The 22,727-nt window shown below is 33.5% G+C and overlaps 1 protein-coding gene across 1 annotated transcript; it reads left to right on the top strand.

The window, feature by feature from the left end:
• The first annotated feature begins 423 nt into the window (after positions 1-423).
• On the top strand, positions 424-22,072 carry LOC127717656 (neprilysin-21-like). The gene is made up of 11 exons (XM_052223436.1): positions 424-438; positions 1,800-3,063; positions 4,846-4,953; positions 9,845-9,924; positions 11,257-11,974; positions 12,524-12,631; positions 13,207-13,313; positions 13,822-13,887; positions 17,097-17,195; positions 19,241-19,290; positions 21,908-22,072. The coding sequence occupies exons 1-11, from the start codon at positions 424-426 to the stop codon at positions 22,005-22,007; spliced, it is 2,715 nt and encodes a 904-aa protein (XP_052079396.1). The 3' UTR covers positions 22,008-22,072.
• The last annotated feature ends 655 nt before the right edge of the window (positions 22,073-22,727 follow it).

The following is a 22,727-nucleotide window of genomic DNA, read 5'->3' as shown; positions in this document are numbered from 1 at the left end:
TAGATTTTGTTGGCTACAAAGACTACTTTAAAAGGCACGGTCTTTTGAGAAGTTTCATCTGTGTCAGTGAGTCACTACCATTATTGATAGTTTTCAGTTTAATTATAAATTGTCAATACTTTGTTTGTTTGATGATTAGAAATCAGTCGCATAATGATTATGTACCATGCATTTCTTGATTCGAAACTTTTCTAATAATGTATCCCTGTAAAACACACTTCTATGACTTCATTTTGTAACGTCCTGCTGTTTGTTATTTTCTTTTGTCGCTGTTGATATAATTTTCACTCTTGTCTCCTTTGGTGAAGTGTTCAACCCATAGGTTCGACTGGTGTATAGAAATATTGTCTACTTGACCTCTCCCTCCGGGCAGTTAACTCTGCTAATGAGTGGAGTTCATTTGGTTGTGAGGGATGTATAAATATGCAACCACGTCCGGTAAGAATCTGTACGTAAATCCGATGATTAGTGTAGGGATAGTGGTACCCTCTCCGTACGTCTAAAAACCTATTCAACAACACTATGAGGGTCCGTAGAAGGTCTGCTGCAAGGCAAATGTTCTTATCCAACCTTCCCTATTTCCTCAGTGGCACAGTCTAAATTTTCCAACCATTATTCCGGTCGAACTACAAATGCAAAATTTTTCTATTTTAGTAATTGTTAATATGATCTCATCCTGAATATGTATGAAATATTTGCCACTGGACACTAAGTTAACAACAATTTTCCAATGCCGATAATTATTGATGCTACACGTATATTTATGCGAAACATGCATGTCAGGATATACATGATATATGTGACAGGGTAATATTTGCAGTAATGAATACTCACTAATATTACATCCTTTGTCCTGAATACTGTGGTTTCATTTATTTTCGTTGATACGAATTTTCGTGGATTGAAGGAACTTTGTATTTTCGTGGATATTTGATGTCCTGGTTATGTATCAATCTGCAAGGTAAAAGAACATGTGTACTTCGTTGAACATTCAAATTTGTGGTTTACCTTTAAACAACGAAATCTACGAAAATTGGTATCCAACGAATAATAATAAATCCACAATATGTATTTATAAAAGAAGGAGATGTAGTGTGTTGCTATGGAGACAACCATCCACCTAGGATCAAAAGATGAGGATTTAAACAACTGCAGGTTACCATCAAAGAGCAAGAACCTTTCAATGTTTAGTTAGCTATAAAAGGCCGCGCAATAACAAAATACATGTGAAACAGGCCGTTAGTTTTCTCGTTTGAATTGTTTTACATTTATCATTTTGGGGCCTTTACTCGCTGATTATGCAGTATGTGTTTTACTCATTGTTGAAAGCCGTACTTTGACCTATAGTTGTAAACTTCTATGTCATTTGGTCTCTGGTGGAGAGTTGCGCGAATTGGCAATCATACCACATCTTCTTATTTTTATACATGTTAATTGACAAAACCACTGATTATTAGACCCTCCATGCATGCCTTATTCATATACAGAACATGGCAATTGCTATAAATATTACGGAATAGTACATTTTCCGGGTGAAGTATGGATAAGTATAACCAATAGTTCAGTTAGAAAATGAAATTAGTACAATCAGTGTCATTTTATGTTCATATTTGAAAAACGTCTTAATTGATTGCCATTAATGTCGCAATATTGATGATAATGGTAAATGCACGCATTAAACAGAAAACGTTATTCGTCGCTGATCTTCGCAGTCTTAATATTTATATCAAATTTATTGAAGCAAAATTCCAACTTTGATTTGTTTTTTTTTGCAATTTTCTTTTCTGTTGAAATTTCAGGATGGTTCTACAGGAGATACTTATACTCAAAAATCAATAGGAATATTACCCTCATCTTCCCTACTGTCTACGAAGAGACTGACTGAAATATCGACAACTTTGTTCATAAAAATTAAAACACCTACTACCACATCTACTCCTCCGCGAACTACTAAGCAGCTAACTACTACCTCTTCAAAGCAAACTATTTTTACCACTCGTAAACCAACCACTTCCACTTCTACACTAACTACTACCATTTCTATAGCACCTATTACTACTCCCCAGTCAGTTACTTCCACTCTTCAACCAACTACTACCACTAAACAGCCAACCACTGCGACTCCTAAGCCAACCACTACAACTCCTCAGTCAACTTCTACCATTCCTCAGCCAATCACCACCACTCCTATGCCTACTACCACTCCTCAGCCAACTACTTTCACTTCTAAGCCTAATACTACTCCTCAGTCAACTACTACCACCCCTAAGCCTACTACTCCTCCCCAGCCAACCACTACCACTGCTCAGACAACTACTACCAATTATCAGCCAACCTCTACAACTCTTATGCCTACTATCACTCCTCAGCCAACCACTACCACTCCCCAGCCAACCACTACCACTCCTAAGCCTACAACCACTCTTCAACCAACTACTACCACTCCTCAGCCAACCACTACCACTCCTAAGCCTACTACCACTCCTCAGCCAACCACTACAACTCCTAAGCCTACTACCACTCTTCAACCAACTACTACCACTTCTAAGCCTACTACTACTCTTCAGGCAACTACTACCACTCTTCGGGCAACTACTACCAAGCCTGTGCCAGTCACTTCCACTCCTATGCTAACTACTACCACCCCGGATCCAACTACTACCACTCCTAAGCCAACCACTACAACTCCTAAGCCAATTTCTACTACTCTTGAGCCAATTAGAACTACATCTAAACAAAATGTAACAGCTACCCAGCTTACAACAACATATTCAAAGGTGACAACAGTTATAACCGAAACTACGGAGATCACTACACAAAAAGAGATAGAGTCAAGTACAGAACGTGACGGCACATTATGCAATTCTAATTATTGCTCGACTTTAGCTTACAATATGTATGGATATATTAATCAATCTGCAGATGAGTGCAGCGATTTTTACGAGTATGCCTGTGGCAGTTGGGTAAATGCAAGGGAACAAGCCATCGATGAAGGATTTATAGATCCATGGAGAAGATCCGTTGAGGAGGATAAGAAGACAGAGTTTCATTCGAAAATCAAAGGTATTGTAAATAGAATATATATGCAAAGTCAGGAGATTTGTGAACAGATATATCAAGTTAAGGAGGGGTATTTTTCGCAAATACCCCTCAAGAACATGCTATATCTGTTTAATTACACCGAATGTTAACGTTCAAAAATGCATTGATGATCGTGACGTTACAAGCGTCCAGTCGGATAGAGTATTTTTTGGCAAATACCATGGCAGAGAGGGTAAAAAAGGCATATCCTTTTTGCATATACCCCGGCGGCGTTAAAAAAATGAACGATATTCATTTGATAACAGTAAATTGGTGAAAAATACACTGGCTATCAACCAATCAAATCCCAGGATTCTTACATAAGGTGTAATTATACCGTCAATCTGATTTACTATCGTACTCAACACCTTCTGTACTATTTCCAACGCCCTATACCACCAATTAGGCTATCTTCATAGATTTTGTTAATACTTTAATCACGCGATGCCTTACTTCGTCGGCTTAATCGGAGATTTTAACACAGTACATTGAGTATGGTGACGTGAAGATTCTATTTCAGTGTAGTGTAATTTTTATTCAAGCTGAAGTAAAATATGACGTTACTCTTATATTTGCTTTTTTATAAACCCTTTGCGTTAATTCTACGATAATTTTTTTTCTCCGTTGGATATGTACATTTGTCATTTTGTGGCCTTTTAAAGCTTGCTATGCTATATGGGTTTTGCTCATTGTAGAAGGCCGTAAGGTGACCTATAGTTGCTAACCTTCTACGTCATTTTGTCTCTGGTGGAGGGTTGTATCATTGGCAATCATGCCATATCATTTTTTTTATAGTTCATGAATTTGCGTTGATTTATTTCTAGCTAAGATTTAAAGGGTTTAAAAAAATGTTAAGTTCGTCACGTGCACGGTAATAATTGCAACTCGTTAAAGTCTTCTATGTATCAGCTTTGGTGTACATGTTATTTTTACGATTCTCCTATTTGAATATTCGCAATTTATAAGAAGGTATAATAGATAATAACAGGCAAATTTAAAATAAAAATCTAAGATAAAAACTAGAAACTATATACGAATTTCCAGAGTATTGGAATAATTATAGAGAGAGCAATTGTCAAATCTTAAAAAAAAAAACCAGATTGAGAATTTGAATATCAAAGGAATAGTTTTAAGATCTTTTAATAATAAAGTTCTGAATCAGAATATTATTTGCATAATTATACACTATAGATTTTTATAATTATACATATAGAATCTTTTTGAGTAACGAAGAATGTAAATTTTGTAAAATGAAAATAGCATCAATTTTATGCGTCCGAAGCGCTTTTCTAGATTTACCTTCATCCGGAACTCTCATGGCAAAAATTGGAAAGCCGGATGGATAAATATCGAACCATGCTAATGAAGAACTATACGACCAAAAGGACATAAAAGTAATTTATCAACGGAGAATTTAAGAAAGGTTTGTCATAAATCATATCAGTACCGAAGCACTGTTAACTGAGCCGATGATACCCTCGGGAACCAGTGTTTAAAAAATGAAAAAAACACTATCAATTTTATGCGTCCGAAGCGCTTTTTTTTATTAACCTTAATCAGGAACACTCAAAGCTAAATATTTAAAAGAAGTGTAACTTTATCACAGAAAAATGCGTTATCATGCATCTACGTTCGACCCCTACCCATGTCATTTTCATGTAGATTTTGGTTAATCGATATTATTAAGGAAAACAATAGAGGATTACAAGTATTAATGTATAATTTAGATGTTAGGATTAACGTTATATCCATGTATATTTGTAGATATATTAGAACTACCCATTTTAGAAGGGGATCCATCATATTCCAGGAACCTTAAGCAGTTATATTCTGCTTGTTTGAGCAAAGATTCTGTTTTTGACGACATTGCTGGTAAGAAGCCCATATGTGTTTTTGATAGCTCAAAATACACTAAAAAACCATTTGAAACAACAGAAAAAAAGAGGTGAAAGATACCAAGGGGATATAAAACTCATAAGTCGAAGAGAAACTGACAACGCCATGGGGAAAAACCGAAAGTCGATGAAAAGACAAACAAGTCCACAAAACAATACTAAAAAACTTACGACTGAACAACAAGAACCCCAAAAAACTTTGCTCGGGGGTGATCTTATAGGTGCTCCGGAAAGGTAAAAAGCTTATTACCTGTTATCGCAATCGTCGTGTTGACCATGGTACATTGAAAGTACAAATTCGGTGATAAGTTTAAGATTGATCTGGACTTCAATTTTTTCTGTGTTTTTGTTTTTGTTTTTGTAAGAGAAAAAGATATGTTTTTGCATTTATTATTTATTTTTGGTTCTAATTTAAAACAGTTTGATTTAATTTTATAACTTCCTACAATGTTGATTGAAGGTTTTCGTGCAAAGATAACTTTGAAAATCATATCTTACAGGCATTGTACATTCAAGGGATATGAATTTTTCCCTAATTGAAAAAACTATGTCTTTTCAGTCATGTCAGAAATTCGTTTCTTCCTGCAAATTCTGGAGTTTGATTCGGCAATGACTACAGTAAAATCTATAGAAGAAATACAAAACTTTGCCATGTACTATTTTGGATCTTATCCACTATTTCGTTATGACGTGGTTCCTGTTCCGGTTGTGAACGGGGAAGATTCTGTATATACTCTGATGGTAACTGCACACTTATTTTAGTTTAAACATTTTACATTATTCAAAATGACAAGAGGCTCAGATATATTACAACTGAGTAACGTCCTCTTCACGACCTTTTAGTAAAACACAACATTTTATACATTTGATGCGTCCGAAGCGCTTTTATGAAATTACCTCCATTAGGAGAGCTCAAAGCCACACATTTGGATGTATAAGAAACGAAACATTTGAAGAGCTATATTACCAAACAGGACCTACAACAATCTATCTTAAAGGTCAACTTTGCCGGAGGGAGTTGAAACCTTTGTTTATGTATAGTTTCTAAATGTATAGACGGACAGTTTTAGAAAGATTTGTTATAAATCATGGCAATATCGAAGTACTGACTCCTCAGCTTATGATACGCTCGGGGACTGATAGTTCATCAGCAGCGGTATCAACCCAGTGCTGTAAAAAATTAAAACTTGTTAATTCATGCGTCCGAAGCGCTTTTCTGGATTTACCTTCATAGTAACATGCATGCATGTAAAACTATGTACAAGAAGTAAAAATGTTATATGTATTATAGAAATAAAGAAGTAAAAAATGAAATTTTTTTTTTTAAGTCTACCTATAATTTGAAAGTAAAAAAGTAAAATGAGATATTAAAGAGACATAACGTATATTTGTCTTGGGTCACAAAGATGTTCGACCTCATCAAAGATACATGGTTTATAATTGTGTAAACCAGACCTGCGTTTCGTCTACATTCGTCTACATGCGACTGAACAGTAACGCTCGAATGAAAACATTTGGAATGCCAAATCCCACGCAAAGTTGAACAGCATCAAAAACTGGAAATTCTGTTTTTCCATTGGAAGTAGTAAATAGGATCACAAAAAATGTAAGAATAAAAAATATCATTTAACAAAAACTAAGCGGATAAAAGAAACAATTTACCAATTTATTACAAAAAAACCTTGCTTATAAAATATAAAAGAGCAAAAGATTAAAGATTTCACAAAGAAAATAACGTTTTTCTGTTTAATAGTTTAGCTCATTACTTGTACCTACCCGTTTATACAGATTGATGCTGATGATTTTGTTTGGCTTGGACATCGCAAATAATTTAATGAACACCAGAGCGACATAATGAAGATTTTCTAACTTAGTCTGTCTGTCATACAAGAACGATTTTTTGTTATTCTTTTGTAGCTAATCCCACCTTCAATGTATCTGCGTCGTGATATTTATGATGGTAATATTGATGAAACAATTGTAAGTATTCGTACATCATTATATTATAATTACATTACATGTATGTTTCATTATAATACGTTATTTTGATTGGCTAACAGCAATCTCGCGTCTTTCTGAAATTAACCTTTATTTCAAAATGAAATGTAACATTCATGATGACAGGAGCTTCCACAATAAAGGGCATAAGTAAATAAAAGAAAAACTTGATAGAAATCGTGTTTTCATGGTCCTAGCAAAAAAATGTAATTATAAGTATTGAATGCTTCTTTTAGTAATTTTATAGGGTTGTAAATGCGTTGACCGTGCACACATTTTTAGAATGAAGCGCTTCCGCGCTTCATACAAAATGTACTTCGCTCAACGCTTTTACACCCAAATAAATTTACAAAAAGAAGTAGTCAATTCTTAAATGAACTACTACCTCTGTGGTTCTGTGGTATCGTTGTTGGCTTGGTTTTGGGAGGTGGAGGGTTTGTTCACCGGCCTGATCAAACCAAATATCTGTTTTTTTTCTTTTTTTTCTGATTCTCGTGAAAGCACACATTTAAGAGTAAGAGCAAGAATTCATTGGCTAGAAAACAGTTTAATGTGTATGAAGATGTAAACTATGATTTATTGAAGAACGAAAGTTGGCTAATCTTTTATCACTTTTCACCTGAAATTCGTTTTCAAAACTGAATATGCTGAGGACATATGCGATCACCTCCAACAAAGGTCACAATAACAATTCGAAGTCATAAGGATCAAAATAACCGTCTCGCAAGACAATACTGTATCAGCGAAGTTTTAAGGCTCATTTTGACAAAAAATGAACAAACTGACTGCTAATATATAATTATTATTCAATATTGAATATTCCGTTCATGTACATGTTTGCAAAGAAATACATTTTTTTTCAACTTGTACTGCCGAAATCGTATTTAATGCCGATTTAACGTAAACGTAAAACAGAGACCGCTGTTGATATACGAAGAATAACTCTGTAGCTAAAAATGTACTATCAATAAGTTTGTACCTATCATGTTAAAAAAGACGATTGAGACCTACTATAATTAAAATAATGATTTGATTTTATAACAAGGATGGACTGGATTATTTGCACCGTGTTCCTACTGTACTTGATTCCATTTATGGTACAGACTCTGCCGGATCTAATGAATTCAGACGGCGCAGGGATGTAGCTATGGTAAATGACGACTTTGATTATTTTGATGACGGGGGACAAAATAAAAGACCAGAGATTATTGGCCGGAAGTTGTTACAAGATGATTATTACTACGGTGAGTTAATACTTGTATTGTTTAGACGTATTTGACACATATACCAGAAATATACAACTTGAAGATGATGGATTGATGCTTAACGTCCAGTTACATTTCATGACGAAAACTTGATAATGCGACATGAAAAATAACTCTTACTCCTAAATGTCGCGTGAAAGGTTGAGAAGCAGCAAATACCAATTTTCAAGTCTGGTTTGACTCGACCAGTTATATAAAGCTTTACAAAACTAACTACATAACTGCGAGTGTAGAACAATATATCATACTTACACAGAGATATCAGAACTTGATAAATCTTGCACACTGGCAGTGATAACACAACTTAGTATTATTGAATTATTCATACAAGGCTAGCACAACTCAATACCATTCGTTAAATTTTTTTATATATATAGAACTTATCGTACGATAATATTGCGTGTTACATTTTTTGTGGTACGTGTACACCAATTCAAATTGACAAACGCACTGTCATGAGAGCGATTGGTATGCATCTAAAACACCCGGTATCTATCAAATGGGAAGACCAATGAGAAAATTGACCCGTATAGTGTCATGTCGTTCGCGGTTTGTTATGAAGGCAGGTGCATATTAACCTGTTAGTTGTATCTAAACCAAATGATCATAACACTACTTGCGGAATTCGAATATGAACAATATATTACAGTGAACACACGAACAACACATTTATTCATAAATGTACGTCATATAAATTTTCATGTGCGAGCCATGTGCTATACTGTTGCATATTTGAGCACGGCAATTCTTTATTCATAAATGTACGTAATTATAGTTTTCATGTGCGAGCCATGTGCTATACTGTTACATATTTGACCACGGCAATTCTTTATCACAACACAGATTGAAATCAATCAAATAATGATAAACATGTACACGGATTTTTTTTGGAAGAGAAATTACGGAATTTTACTGATCACTAGCAATATAATAAAGCATGTTTTAAATAAAGTTAAGCGTAGCTAGAAAGAAAAGATTTGCGACATTAATCTGAATGGTCTTTGAGTTAACTTTAATAGTTTGGCATCATAGCATCAGTTGAAGGAATTTATTTGATATGGAATTAGAAAACGACAACATTAGTGTTAACATTTAAAAAAAAAACCCTGATTCACTAGGTTGAAATGTCTGAATAGATTTTTTACTGATATGTAGACATATGATATACAAAAATGTCGTTTTTCGTTGTTCCACTATTTTTTTTAGACAATAACCGGAAACGGGTGAAATCGAAAATAAAGGACAATAACAAGAAATATTTTTTATAAAATGATTTGTAACATATTTAAAATCCCAATAGTTATTTCCTCTGTTCAAAATTTTAATATCTCTATTTGAATTGAATTTTACAGTCAAGTAGCAATTATAAAAGTAAGGGCTTGATAACATAGACCAATGGTCCTCTGATGGACAGCAACATCACATATCACCCTAGCTGTCACAATAGAAACAACCAACGTGATCACAATACTTTGATTTAAACTATGTAAAATAAAAGATCAATATGGATGAGTTTACATTAAAGAAACAAGTTATATACTCAAGCAGTTCATTGAAAAAATATTACTATTGGACTTTTTTTACTGTGATTTTAACAAATTTCAGAGGATGAAGGCCAATCCGTATATGCTACTGCAAGATCAAAATTGCTCGATGTCTTCACATTCGAAAGGCAGCTACATCAGGTACAATAGCGTGTTTGATTTTTTGCATAAAAAAGATTAGAAATCTGTCTGAAATAAAGATGTTTCGACACCTCACTATTTATGTACATAAAATCTAGAATCAACTTCCTATCTTCTCGAGCATTACTCATTGTTACCGGAACGTATGATGTCGCAAATGTTATTGCGATCATTATAGTAAAATGGTGCAATAATTTTAGAAACGTTAGAAATAAAACCACGACGTACGGTGACCTTTAAAATAGTTGTTAAATTTTTGTGTCTTTTTGGTCTCTTGTAGAGTGTTGTCTCATCGGCAATCATACCACATCTTCTTATTTTCATACACACAAAACTAGACTAGTGTAAGAAGAAAGGAAATCATTCAGTAACGTAAAAGAGAAAAAATTTGGACGCCGCCATGATAGTCTCCGTTTGCCGTTCTGGCCCAAAACGTCAATTAAAGAAAAAAACATGTTTTTATAAATTTCAATGTATATACAGACAAGGAGATGTGATATGATTGCCAAAGATACAACTACCCATCAGAGACCAAAGAACGAGGATTTAAACAACTACATGTATCAAAAGTACTTCATTAGGAAGTTGATATCTTTTGATGTCCATCTAAATAAGCATTACTGTATATATGCCCTATAAAATTGTGTACCTTCTACGTGGGAAGTTCCGAACAAATAGTGTAGCAAGAAAAGCCATGTTAGTAAATTCGAAAATTATTAAGCTATATTAAATATAAGAGCGACTGTGTTACATGGACAATCAAATTTGAAGTTCGCTCAAAATGAGACAGGATACAAGAAGTCGATAATTGTAATTATCGCTATTTTACGAAATTTTCCTTTGATCTTACTGACTGTTAATTTCCTTTCTCAGCACAGTAGAGTGATATGAAAAATTATCGCGATAAACTAAGGGCACACTTGCCGTTGTCAATGAAATTAACAACGTCGTCATAGGTAAAATAACGATAAACAGATTAATCATTGGTCATCTCAACTCGATTGCTTTTCTCTCTTTCGCCGTACCGGCTCAAGCGAGAAAATCAATTTCGTTGAGATGACCAACGGTAATCTATAAGCATCACACATTATGTGATCTAATTTACATTTGTATTGTAAATCAGCTGATCTCAAGATAAACAAGATAAAGTTCTATGGCTATGCTTAAGTTATTATTCAGACACTTGGACATATACTTTTTTAGTTACTATCTTAAGGATTACGAACTCTCACAATACTCTAGTATGATATCAAGTGCTCTGAGAGGGTGGCCATAGTCAGCATACTCTCACATGTATTCATAATTGAACGTATTTTATATGTTAAATTCCAGATCATCCCTTCTAGCAATATTGATAGCCAGGCAAGTAGTAGCAATATACAGTTTAGTGACCTGCAAATTAGGTACCCTTCATTGAATTGGACAGATATATTCCAAGATGTAAAACCGAACACACCAGTCAAGATTACACATCCAACTTATTTCTATGGTTTGGATAGACTTATCGCAGATACAAGCACGGATATTATAAAATTATATGAGCTGGTAACAGTAATCATTCGAGGATTATGGGAATACCTTCCATATGATAAGCGGACTTATTTGTATTTTAGTGATATCAGACAAGAGCGATATGATTGGTTGAGTTGTGTCAATTTCACCTTTGACCTTTTGAATTCTGAATTACATACGGAGTATTCCGTAAAGATGTCGAGCGGTATAGCTGATGGAATAGACGACACAAAATTTATGATTGATAATATAACAAATATTATAAAATTTAATATAGACAATTCCACAGACATCAGCAAAGAGACTAAACTGTCACTCTATAATAAATTGTCTTCACTTCAAGCAGAGGTAGTACCATTACCAAACATCGATCTAGCATTCAAATTAACACCTTCCATATCATTTCTTCTTTCTGCAACTGAATGTCTGAAGAAACGATTCAATGAAGACATGACAAAACTGGGAAAATCAACGAAATCAGCAGTGATTGAATGGTCAGATCTCAGACCTCAGTATAACGATAGGTTCAATATAATAGGTAAATCTTTATTGATAAAACATGAAAACTATAATTTCACAAAAAAGTGTGGTTTGAAATATTTGTTTGCTATTTATGAAAATTATATATCAAAAACATTTATATTTGGATGTTTTCTCTTGCCCAGTATATCCGTTCCTCTTAATTTATTTGCATCTAAATTCATCAAGCAAAAGTAAGCATAGAAATGCTGAAACGATCAGTTAAAAATCCCCCTCCCCTCCCAGCTTATATGCTGTCTGCCTATCTTTAGTGACAACTGAAAATTATACCTGGAAATTGGATTTCCTATGATTTTTTATATACATGTACTAACTTTTTGTCGTCATTGTATTCTTTTATATTCTAAAATTTTTGTTGAATTAGTTAAATAAAAACTCTAAATTTGAAAATTAATGAATCAGATATAATTGATAAAAACAATTAATATCGTCAGAGATGAAGATCACAAAGAAAATATTCCGAAAGTCTTTTCATTGAATTTAAAAAAAAAAATGTCTTTTTGTAAATTTTATTTCTTATACTAAAATGTTTAATTTATTTTTCCAGAGCTGCCACTTGGACTAACCTCTTTGACGGTTGAAAAAAAGCCCTTATTCCCTATCTTAACAAGTGTAGGATTTAGCATAGCATCGAACATTGTAAAGGCATTATATGGTAAGGTTACATCTGTCAATATTAAGACTGGAACTCAGATGAATGGTCATGTGGTAGCGTGTTCGCCTCGAGTGCGGGAGGTCGTGGGTTCGAAACCCCGATCGGGTCAAACCAAAGACTTTAAAATTGGTATTTGCTGCTTCTCCGCTAAGCTCGCGGCATTAAGGAGTAAGAGTAAAGACTGGTCGGCTCGGAGTCAGAATAATGTGTCCGGGTAAGGTGACATGTCTTCCTGCGGACTGTTACCTTGTGATCTAGTTCGTTAAAAATCCGGCTCAGCGTGTCGGTCTAGTAAAACGATGGTTAATATTCATATTCATTTAACTTACAACATTTCTCTAGTGTATGTCAATCTAACATCTGAACAGAACCTAACCTCAATATAATACGTCCTGGAATCTTGGAGTTGCTTTTATTTTGAGGAAAAATGTCCAAACGTGTAGGTCTTGTAGAAACATGCCCAAAAGTGAACACATAACAATATTGATTGTGACTTCTTAAGATATATAAACACATTTTTAACTGGGTAGTTTGTTTCTACATAGAAAATTATCAAATAATTAATTTATTTACAGGTTCCATGGATATAGCTTTAGCAGAATCATGGTGGAGTTCATCATCTTCCTCATTTTTTCTCGACACATGGACTTGTTTTGACAATCAACTTTCATCAGACATTAATGTAAGATATTTCAATTTCAGAACGTTTGATATTTGTTTCATTGACGCAAGATTAAGGAGAAACCTTTTGAAATTTGTATAATTTCGGTAGGTCTTTTCACCACGGAATACCACTGTACACCGCCGAACACCACCGAACACCTAAATATATGTTTTCATCTTTATTAGTAATTTGACTTACTTTCTGAACAAAGATGGATATATTCATAAATAAATATACAAAATAATGAGAAATATTGACCAGATATCACTAGAGAACCAAAAAGGCCAGTCTAACATTTTTATTTTTTTTAAATCAAAATGTTTTCTACTGCGCGTTTAGGTGAGTTTTTATAAATACGATTGCTTAATGAGTCATTTTGTTTTTATGCTAATTGTGAACCATTTTTTTTCGTTTGGTTCCAAACCCAATATTATGCAAGATATTTTGAATCCATCTCCCTCATAGCCTCTCCTTTATAGGTACTTTAGCTTATCATTTATATGTTACATACACATTGAAATTGCAGAGCAACATCCGTTCAAGTACAGGAGAAGTAATGAATACAGACGGAGCACTTCAACTCATCTATCAGGTAAAATTCATGTAGTGATGCGCTCAAAATTAAATTCAACAAAATATTATAAAATTCATACACGGGACGGTTGTCATGTTGAAGTGTGAAAAGGATATATATATTCAAGCAAAACACATTTGCGTTCTAAGGGAAGCAAATAGAAAATTTATATTTTTCACCGATATAAAGCTACCTGATTCATATTAATATTTTGTGAGTACCGTTTTTCTTATTATACACAGTTGCTAGAGGGACATATGCTCACTGTAATATATGGTAGAGACTCCGTGTTTGCTCAGTCCCTTAATATGTATCCAATATTCACAACTGGCGTTAAGCATACAGCAACCAACAAATCTCAATATGTTCGTGTATATTGTTTAATAAAAGCTATAGTAAGATTAAAGCCAGAAAGTTTTAAAGTATCACTTGTCAAGTTCTTTAATTACAATCATACATTAGTGGACCTTACAACATCCCGTGAGCTCCTCCCCAATAGTGACATTTTAACTTCTTAAATATCCAAATCATTTATTTATGCCAATATTATATCATTGGTGTGTTTGGCCATCTTCCCTGCTTCGACAATAACTTACTATTACTTAATAGTTTTATGTAGGATGCATGCAAAGCAGGACTAACTTACCGTATTGTCGCACATAGTCTCACTCCGTTGGGGGTTAAAACCTGGACCTTTGACTCTAACTGAACATACTTAAATAACAAATAGCTGAGAGGGTTATAGAGCAGATTGTTATCCCGAGAAAACATTGTCAACCGCGGCGAAGCCAAGGTGACAATGTTTTTTCGAGGGGTACCAATCTGCTCTATCACCCTCTCAGCTATGTGTTATTTAATTTATTATACTGAATGTCCTATCGTTATTGTCTTTTATTGATGAATTTTATACAAATATATCATGCTTACAAGGGGTATTTGCCAAAAATACCGGTTGAGAGGTACAAATTTCCAGAGCCGTTAGGCGAGGGAAATTTGATTACCTCGAAACCGGTATTGTTGGCAAATACCCCTTGTATAAGCATGATATAATTGTTTAATTACACCGAATGTTCTTTGTATCCATCTTGACCTCAGAAAGTTCATTGTAATCAGGTATCATACGGAGTTTCTACTTGAATGTATAATTTTTGTATATATACTGCAGCTGTGCTATTTGCGCAGTCAAATTGCATTGGCCGTATAATCATTTCTAATAATTGTTTATGTACAGTCATTGACCGTATATATATCTCCCTGTTTATGATAAGCTGGTTCTAGACTGACTGCTACACTTTCTTCATCAGTTTGAGTGAAGCGTAATACAAGCGGATTCCAGTTTATGTTTATGACCCGGTCCGGTTGACAATGCTTTTCTGTTGAGATTTATTTATGACGTCATTAAAAGTACAGGTTCGCGGAATTTTTACGTCATTCGCTCCAAATTCAATAATGATGTTTTTTTTAACCTAAATATTTCACTTGGAATCGTATATTAAGAATGGCCATAAATTTGTCCTATTAGTAGAATTGGGTTATTTTTAGACATGGTATTCCCCATCTGCCATGGTATTTGCTAGCAAATTCCCCGGCACATGGAATTCCCTAATGACAAATACCCCGGCAGAGAAAAGAAAATCTCAATACATAGAAATTGTTGAAAAATACCATGTCTCTCATCCAATCAAAATACAGCATTATTACATAAGGTGGAATTATATTTATAATTTCACCTTATATAAGAGTGCCGGATTTTGATTGGTTGGTAGCCAGTGTATTTTTCGCATATTCTAACCTCTTTTCCTCATTTCAAACGAATTTGCCTGTGTTTCACCACTGCCGGTGAATATGCCTCAAATTCCCCTTTATGCCGTGGTATTTGCCATTTTGGATATTCCCTTTTTTACCCTCGCGAGCCTCTTCCTGCCAAAATTTTTGGGATTCTTTCTCACCTTATCCCAATTATCAACTAAAGGCATGATAAAACAAAGATTGAGTAATCCGAAAACTGTAAACAAAATTGTCAGACAACACCTACTGCACGGCAGCAATCACGTGATCGTATATCGAAGAATGTGTTGTGTATATCAAGTGGAAAAAGACGTCTATACAAATGAACGATTTAATGATGCAATGACAATGACGTTTACACATAGATACCATGACGTTACATAAAGACAGCGCTAACGCGTATAAGTACATATATAATTCCCGCGGTACTATGATAGTCTCTATACACCTTATCGCTATTCCCGCTTGACCCGAGAATCTGTCCCGCTCGAACTTTTGACGTCATACAACAATCACTTTTCCATTGTGGCGTCAGACATTTTCTTTTATGACGTCAAAATTTTACGGGAACTTGTGTGATGTCCAGTAATGGCGGACAAATAGCGATAAGGTGTATTTATCCTCAAAGTCATGCCTAAACATGTTTATGGATTACAGCTTACTAGTAAAAAAAGATTCCCCTTCATCTGTACAGAGAGTTTCTATCAAAATCTGTTCGGCGTAATTAAACAGATATATCATGTTATGGAGGGGTATTTGCGAAAAATACCCCTCCATAACATGATATATCTGTTCAAAAGTATTTTCTGTGGCGTCACGTACATAACAACGTTACAGGTATTAGAAAAATCAACAGAAGTGAAGCAAGATGTTTTATTTTTTTATTTTGACAGTCAAATAATTTAATTTTGGATGTAACGCATCTTCTGATTGGCTGACGTTGTTTTGTTTATCAGCTCATAGACATAATTTTGTCATGTGACCGTGACGTCATCAACGTTTTTTCATTGTTTACTACAGTTTGAAATGGAATTTAGAATTAAATTATAAGAAATGACTGTAATATTTTTTCTGTCTATTCGAAATAACTTTAAAAATGTGGTGCACACTTTAAAATAACACGCTACGCGGGTTATTTAGTGTGCACCACATTTTTGATGTTATTTCTTCATAGACAGAAAAAATATTACAGTCATTCCTTAAATAATAAAATCTGAGCCAAAACGTAGAACTTAAGCATTAATTGTCTTTAATTACTTAATCTAAATTCAATTCATTGTTCTTTAAATTATCGATTTTTGATTGGTCTGGACGAGAGGGTGACATTAAAAAAAATTGTCTCCCGCTCAGCCATGGGATAGAGTAAATTATCACCTTCGTATTAGCCAATCAAAATATGGCATTTTAACGTGAAGTATAATAAACCATTATATTTAAAGGAATATGAACGACAACTGGAATCTGCAATTACAGAGAGATATTATCTTCCAATGTTATCTGCAACTCCGGAGAAAATCTTTCTTCTGTATTTTACACAAGTAAGTATTTAAGTTTGTACATACAATTAAAAAGCTGTTTATGAAGTCAAGGCATTCTTAAATTTGATAGATTTTCTTTCTACATACATATTGAAACAGTTTTTAACATTTAATTTTCTGAATTCTTCTGAAGGTCGCTCGTTTGTTTGTTTCTGTTTTTAATTTTTGTATTTTCATTCATTTTGTTTTCTGATAATCTCTATCTCTCGAATACGAATATTATCACCATATATGAGGGTATGAATGGGGAACCTTTATTCATTTATTCTTTAAGTTTAAGAACGTTTTTTCTCTTATCTATTTTGTCCATTTTTCTCTAATCTTTATATTTAACATGCCATTATTCACTCAGTATTCATTATTATGTTTGCTTATTTTCCTCTATTCTTTATTGTTTTGTCCTTTTTTCTGCGCTTTTTGTCCATTATTCTGTATTCTATAAACTCCATTCAGACCCTCATAAATGATTGAAGTAACTTTTGTATACCTTTCATACTGTTCAAAATATCATGTGTATATGTTGGTTTATTTATGCCATGGACTCTGATGTTGATGTTGATGTTAATTGGTCTGCTTTAAAATCGTTTATTTCATATTGGTTAAGAATTAGCTTCTCTTATTGGATGACAAGGTGCCACATGGCATTCTTTATTCTTCAGTAATAATTTCGATCGGTCTTTAACAGAAAAAAACGGACCGGAAAACCGGTCGTTAACAGACTTTTACATGTTAATGACCGGTGGGGCGTGGTTTCTCTGTTTAGAGAGATGTCCCTTTAATAAAACATTTTCCTGATTTTAATTTTATATTGAAGTTGTTGAATTGTTTACCATATGCTTTTGTTAATTATAAAATTATAGAAAACTTTATCAGTTTTGTTTTCATATACTGAAAAATTTTATTTAAATGAATTGTAGTGACTAATAGTTATCACTATGACTGGATTTCACCCTTTCCTATAGAAATCGTACAATAACTCGAGTTTGTTTTGAACAATTTGAATTTATGAGAATGTTTAAAAACATGGTTTCTCAATGAAATAAACATTATTATTATACCTTACATATATTTCAAACAATTCTATTGGGTAAAACGTTATCACGTGACATGGAATAATTCAGTTAATTTTCATTCAATTGCAAGGAAGAACGAATAACCCTAAAAATTTACACCAGCGTTGAATAACCCTATTATTCACCGGCGAATAACTTTTTTAGTTTGTTGATTTGTACTCATGAAAATGACGTCACAAACGTAAATAAACAAAATGGCAACGTTCAAGTTACAGGAAGCCCATTTATCGAGAGAAGAGAAAATAAGGCTTTTGACATGCATCTTGTGCCGATGATATCTCTAAGAACGGTCTTTTTCAGGGCCATCAATATCTTACAAAAAGAATCTACCTTTGTTGTACATACGAGAATTCTAAAACACAAATTACATGTATTTTTGAACGTCAACTTGTGTTTGTTACTGACTCAAGTAAGGGTAAGTGCTTTTACAATGATTCAAAATGCCCTTCCACTGTTAGTTCGGTATAATAAAACAATTGTGGCCCCTTAGAAGCGATGAATATCCAAAATTGTCAACCCTTAAAAGTTATTTCACTTCGGGCTGCGCCCTCAGTGAAATAACCTTCTCGTGTTGACAATTTTGGATATTCACCTTTTCAACGGGCCATAATTGTATATAGTTATTGATGAACTGGTCATTATTGTGATACATGGACTGCCCGTAGGACAGTGGTATTGACTGCAACAGCGATAATGACCTCGCCTACGGCTCAGTCATTATCGCTGTCTTAGTCAATACCACTATCCTTTGGGCAATCCATATATCACGACAATGACCGGTTTTTCAATAACTATTATGTAAATATTGACTGTTTAGCTACTACTTCATGTCAGTTTCGAACAAAAACATGTTTTGGTGAGATACAAGAGTTTAAATTTGATATGATCATCATGTACAAATAAAAAAGTGGGGTAGAATATTATAATCGGATTTCCTCTCCATGTTATATATAAATTCTTTTCTTTATTAAGAATTTTTGTGAAGTTCCATACGGAGGTACACCATCAATGAGTAAAAATAGGTAAGATATATTCAATACTTAGAAATAAAAACACATGGATTTGAATTCTTTGTAATGGGATACATGACGCTGAAGAGATACACCATTGAAATGAAAGTAACACTTTCTGTATCTGTATGTTACTCAGTACAGGATCCGATCGCGAATATATGTGCACTGGAAGGAATTTATAAATTTCGTGCGTTCGTATCGTTCAATCCAAAACATCTTAACGCCAGGGATGCATGAATACGTACCAATAGAAACGTTAGGAGAAATCGGACCAAAAGGGACCTAAACAGAATATCTAATTTAGCAGAACTCTTTGTAGTTAGTTCTGCAAAGTGGGTCGGCCATACTGAATGGCAGAAATCTCTACTGCTACTGTAAAAAAAGAGGACCTGTTATATAGTGGCCTAAATTTTGTCTTGTACCAGGACTCCTAAACAATTGTTGCAAGTTTTTGTTTTAATGTGTAGAGATTGTGGTTGACCTTTCTGGAGGTATCGGAATTAAAGTGGCTGCGTACGTATTGATACGCCTTGTACAGTCAAACGGACTAGCCACTTTAGTATGGGGTGTACTGCCGACTGATGACCATATTTCTAAACCCCAGTCAACTCTCGGAATTTACAGTGTGTATCTAGAATAAAAAATCAGTATTACATGCTGTTTCATATATTCAGCGCCATCTCAGATGCTTCAAATTTAGTCATTCAAAATATCCTTTTGTTTGATCAATACAATTTCATTAGATTTTACATGTTTTCTGTATGATCTTTGCACGCGGATGTAAGAAATAAAAACAAGGAATATGACAAAATAATTATTAATGATTCTAAATAGCAAACGTTGTTTGTGGCATTTTGTTTTGGATCATGTGAGTGTAATTTGACTGTTACACAAATTGCAAATAACACACAGAACTTTATTTGACTGTTACGCAAATGCCAAATAACATTAAGAACTGTATTTGACTGTTAGGCAAATGACAAAGAACACCAAGAGCTGTATTTGACTGTTAGGCAAATGACAAATAGAACTAAAACTGCATTTATTTGTATAATTATCAGTATTCATCACAGACTCGAATTGAAATAAAGAAAAGACATCGTTCAGGTCATCTGTTTCCATGGTCAACATTCCCTAATTTCATCGTATTTATAGAATTGAACACAATTAGTCATCAAAGGATATTAAAGAGTATACAGAAAAAAATTATATACACTGCATTTGAACAAAGGCAAAATTATTATACCTTATGACATTTCGCAGTATGCTTCTATAGAAACAAAATCTTGATCTCTAAGTTGTGCACGCGAGGGCATCTGTGATCACTAGATCACATCTCTAGTTCATTTGGTGTTTCTGTAGAATATTTTATAAACATGAGGTGACCATGCTGGTAAACATGAAAAAGAAAGTAGAGAAATTGCATTGTTGACTTCCAGCGATGTTTATTATCTTATAATATACAATACCGGAAAGGACTTATCATTATTCAGACGAGGTATTTCTTTATATGAAACAAAGGCAACTTCTGCATTATTTTTTTAAACAGTAAGTATTACGTACAGAAATAGGAGAATAATCCATGAAACTTGTATTTCATATTCTTAAAAAGTTCCTCAAGTTTGATTTTGTAATTCATTCTTTAAAAAAAATAGTTTTAAGCTTTCAATTATATATATTAATACATGTAGATAAATTGTTTGATCATTCCTGTGTCTGTTCTTTTATTAATATTTTCTATATAATCATATTTTTGTAAGGTTTCTATCTTTCTCTTAATGGCTAATTTTGTTTTCATCTTGCTATTCTCAAGTTGTACCACATGTATTGCAATTTTGATTATACCACAAGAGTTTTAGATAAACAGTAAAATTATTAAACAAGCAAATAAGCACCATCAATCAACAATAGGCAACACCATGGTAAAGAAAAAAACACAAAAAGAAAACAAAAATCTACAGGTTGCATTTCTGTAAATATTGACAATGCAATTTCCCATAGGAACTCCTTTTACGGCTAAAACTGTACATCTTTTACTATGAGGTTTGAAAAAAATCATATCCTAGAATGGAAAGTTCATATGCACTACTATTTTTTTCAAAGGTCAAAATATAGGGCTGTGCGGCATATTTTCAACGTTTATATGCCCCGAACTTCTAAGAGTTTAAACTAACACTAAATTTCTTAACAACCCCTACCTTAACTGTAGGATTACCACAGATTTCAATATAAACAATATGCATATGTATATTCACTGGTAACATTCCCAAGTTATGTCTCTATGAGATGAAACATAGAGATCACAAATGGGAACCAGTATGTAAACAAAATTAAGTATCTATGAATATTCTATACCTCCCCAAAAGAGGCGTGGTTTGAGAAACAGATGTATTTACAAAGTGCAACCTATAGAAAACTAATAATGGAACAACACGTGAACGAACCGCAAAGAATAATCGACTCATGCGCGCTTTAAGGTTAGGCAGTATCTACTTTACGTGTGACCCTCAAAGAATTGTTTGGTGCAAATTTATTCATTTATTAACATTTTTGTTTGTTATTGCAATGTAATTCTATATACTTTATCTTACATGCATGAAAATCAAATTTTGATTTATCATTTCAGAATTAATCACGTGCTTAAAAACAGTGATTTCTTCCATAAGACATTCCAGTGTTCCTCTGATAAAGACATGCATCCTGAGAACACATGTTCTTTATTATAAGTCATTGTCGATGAAATTTCACTTGTGATTCATTTACAGACGAAGTGAGATGTTATAAAGATTATATAAATAAAATTACACTTAACTTAAAAAAAAAATGGTCAAGCCTTTAATTTTATGTAGACAGATGATTTTTCTTAGTTCCTAAATTTGCATGTTAATTATCCCAGGACATTAAGCAAGAATGAAAAATCATAAATTTGACAACAACCTTTTTCCATTTTTTTAAATAATAGGTAAAAATACATCAAAGATACCAGCTTTATACTTTGGTACGCCATGCCCGCGTTTCGTCTACATAAGACTCAATCTGAAGGCAAAACTTTCTCTAAGGATTACAATTGTTTCTTTGAAGTCCACTGATAAACTCGATTTAATTGTCACAAAACAGTAACGAAAGCTACACATAAATTAATTTTATTTTATATCTAGTTTTGTGTAAATTGATGTATAATGCGTATTAAACAAATTAAAATCGCACGTAATAATGTACCAGCATTATTGCTTATGGGTATCTGACGCTATATTATATAAAAAAACAACTGAAAAATCACAAGTTATAAATTGCATGCATCCGAAGCGCTTTTTGTGTGGTGAAGAACATCCTTAGTATTTAAAAATGTATTACAATATATTAAAATGTATTACAATGTATTAAAATGTATTACAATGTATAAAAAATGTATTACCATGTATAAAAATGTATTAATAACGTATTAC

This window comes from Mytilus californianus, unplaced genomic scaffold, assembly GCF_021869535.1.
Source record: "Mytilus californianus isolate M0D057914Y unplaced genomic scaffold, xbMytCali1.0.p SCAF_1, whole genome shotgun sequence".
NCBI lineage: Eukaryota > Metazoa > Mollusca > Bivalvia > Mytilida > Mytilidae > Mytilus > Mytilus californianus.
This window is presented reverse-complemented; position numbering and strand designations above follow the sequence as displayed.

Bases quoted from the DNA above. Each gene is read 5' to 3' on its own strand.
- LOC127717656 (XM_052223436.1), top strand. The intron at 3,064-4,845 runs GTATTGTAAATA...GTATATTTGTAG, and splicing joins GTTTCATTCGAAAATCAAAG to ATATATTAGAACTACCCATT. The intron at 13,314-13,821 runs GTAAGATATTTC...TTGAAATTGCAG, and splicing joins AACTTTCATCAGACATTAAT to AGCAACATCCGTTCAAGTAC.